Source organism: Cynara cardunculus (assembly GCF_001531365.2).
Source record: "Cynara cardunculus var. scolymus isolate 2C chromosome LG 12, CcrdV1, whole genome shotgun sequence".
Classification (NCBI taxonomy): Eukaryota; Viridiplantae; Streptophyta; class Magnoliopsida; order Asterales; family Asteraceae; genus Cynara; species Cynara cardunculus.
Genome location: NC_037539.1, coordinates 10,388,318 through 10,390,371, shown reverse-complemented (window position 1 = coordinate 10,390,371; position 2,054 = coordinate 10,388,318). Strand labels below are relative to the sequence as shown.

At 41.7% G+C, this 2,054-nt stretch overlaps 1 protein-coding gene across 1 annotated transcript; it reads right to left on the bottom strand.

The window, feature by feature from the left end:
* Window positions 1–450: 450 nt before the first annotated feature.
* Window positions 451–2,054, bottom strand: LOC112523283 (gallate 1-beta-glucosyltransferase-like). Its single transcript, XM_025132813.1, has one exon. It carries the CDS (start codon window positions 1,985–1,987, stop codon window positions 539–541), a length of 1,449 nt encoding a protein of 482 aa, XP_024988581.1. The 5' UTR covers window positions 1,988–2,054; the 3' UTR covers window positions 451–538.

Below are 2,054 nucleotides of genomic sequence, written 5' to 3'. Positions count from 1 at the left end.
AATAATTAATTATTTTGTTAAAATTCGATAATTATCCTAATTATATTTTAGATATTTTATATTTTAAAATGAGATCTTATTCTTTAATTGATTATGTTTATCTGCAGTTAGTTACGCGAATTCAAACATTAAGCTTTAATAAGTTGTACTTGTGCATAGTTTACTTGTAATCTTGAATTTTAAGTAATATGCATTAATATACAATACTTCATGCATAAAAATGATTTTTAAAAGTTTTTTGTTAAATGCTTTATAATATAGTATAGATATTAAGGAATCTATTGTAGATGCTAATATAACCTCTCTTTTTTTGTTGGGAGAAGTTATCGATATGATATGATATGCTAATATACTCGGTTCTTCTTAGATGTTAAAAAAAAAATTCAATCCAAATCCAAATCCTACAAACCAAACACCGGAATGAAATGGATTTCAAATCCAATCCAAATCCAATCCAAATCCTGCAAACCAAATACAGGAATCCAATCTATTCCAAATCCCTACTAGGAATCCAAATCTCTCGTAAACATTCCTCACCCTAACTACTAGTACTCGTGGATTGCCTTATCTTCCTTATCTCATCTACAAACTCTTCAATATTCCGGTCAGATGTTCCACCGTCTTCCACCGCCTCCTCCGCCGCTTTCTTCCATTTCAATGCATTCTTTTTCATCTCCACCGCCTTTACACCATTAGTTGCCTCCTTTAAGCACTCTCCGACCTCCTCCCTCTCAATCACTCGATTCTCAGCTTCACCCCTACACATCCTAACCCCGACGTTCCATTCATCAACCAAGTACTTGGCATCCGTCACTTGATCCCCCCACTGCGGGAACGCCACCACCGGGACACCGCTCGACAACGCCTCCATCGTCGAGTTCCACCCACAGTGAGTCACGAAASAAGACACCGCCGGGTGGGTTAATACCTGTGCTTGTGGGCTCCAGTGAACCACCATCCCCCTGTCACCCGCCGCCTCCAAGAACCCCTCCGGCAACCTGCCGYATTTCACACCATTAAAAGTATCACCCTTTCTCATGACCCACAAAAACGACACGCCAGAATTCAAAACCCCATAAGCCATCTCAGTCAACTGTTGTTGACTCAAGCTCACAAYACTTCCGAATGATATGTAAACCAMGGATGAAGGTTGCTTTGWGTCGAGCCATTCAAGACAATCGTCGGCCTTKATCAAGTCGCCGGAGATATTGGAGCTAGATTCAAGTAATGGGTTTTTGAACAGCGGACCAACAGGTCGGATAGGACATATTTGAGACATATACTTGATAAGATCACCCTCAAGTTCTTGAAATGTTTCCATTAATACACAAAACGTCTTTGACAAGTTCTTGAACTGGCYTAAAACGRYTCTTCTCAAGAACGCATAAGGCGTTGAAGGATGTAAAAKGSTTGGAATCTCATCGGACTTCAACACCGGCATGCTTGGCAACTGTACGTCGATGTCTGGTTGTTTTTCATTTGGAAAAGGAACTAATGAATTCTCGTAATGATAATACGATGAAAAACAAGCACAAGATTGCACCCAAAGCATKGCTGAAGGGATGYTAAGCTCTTCYCCTAATTCGGAAACCCAAGGGACAAARGGGTTGTGGATAAGGCACGTAACCGGCCGGCCGTTTTGTGCATGGTGGTTGATGATTCCGGTTAGTGCTCTCTTYCCGTAAGCCTCAAGTTTAGGTAGATACGTGTCAAGGTCATGGACTTGTTTATCGTCRTCTTCGGAGCATCCATCGTCAAAGAACTCAAAGCGGATCATCCCACCACGGTTGCCTACCGGAGTAGGATCACCAGAGACGGCGGCACCGGCTTTCCTCATTTTGTTTCCGATGGATTTGGTGGCAGAGAAGGTGACAAGCAGGTTACTCTTTGAAGCTATGAGCTTACCAAGTCTGAGGAGTGGATTGATATGGCCTTGTGCTGGAAAGGTGACTASAAACACATGCACAAGATCTTCTTTAGACGCCATTGATGATTTGAAGGTGTTTGTGTGATCGAGAGTAAGAGAGTGAGGTATTTGGGTTAGGATGAATTAT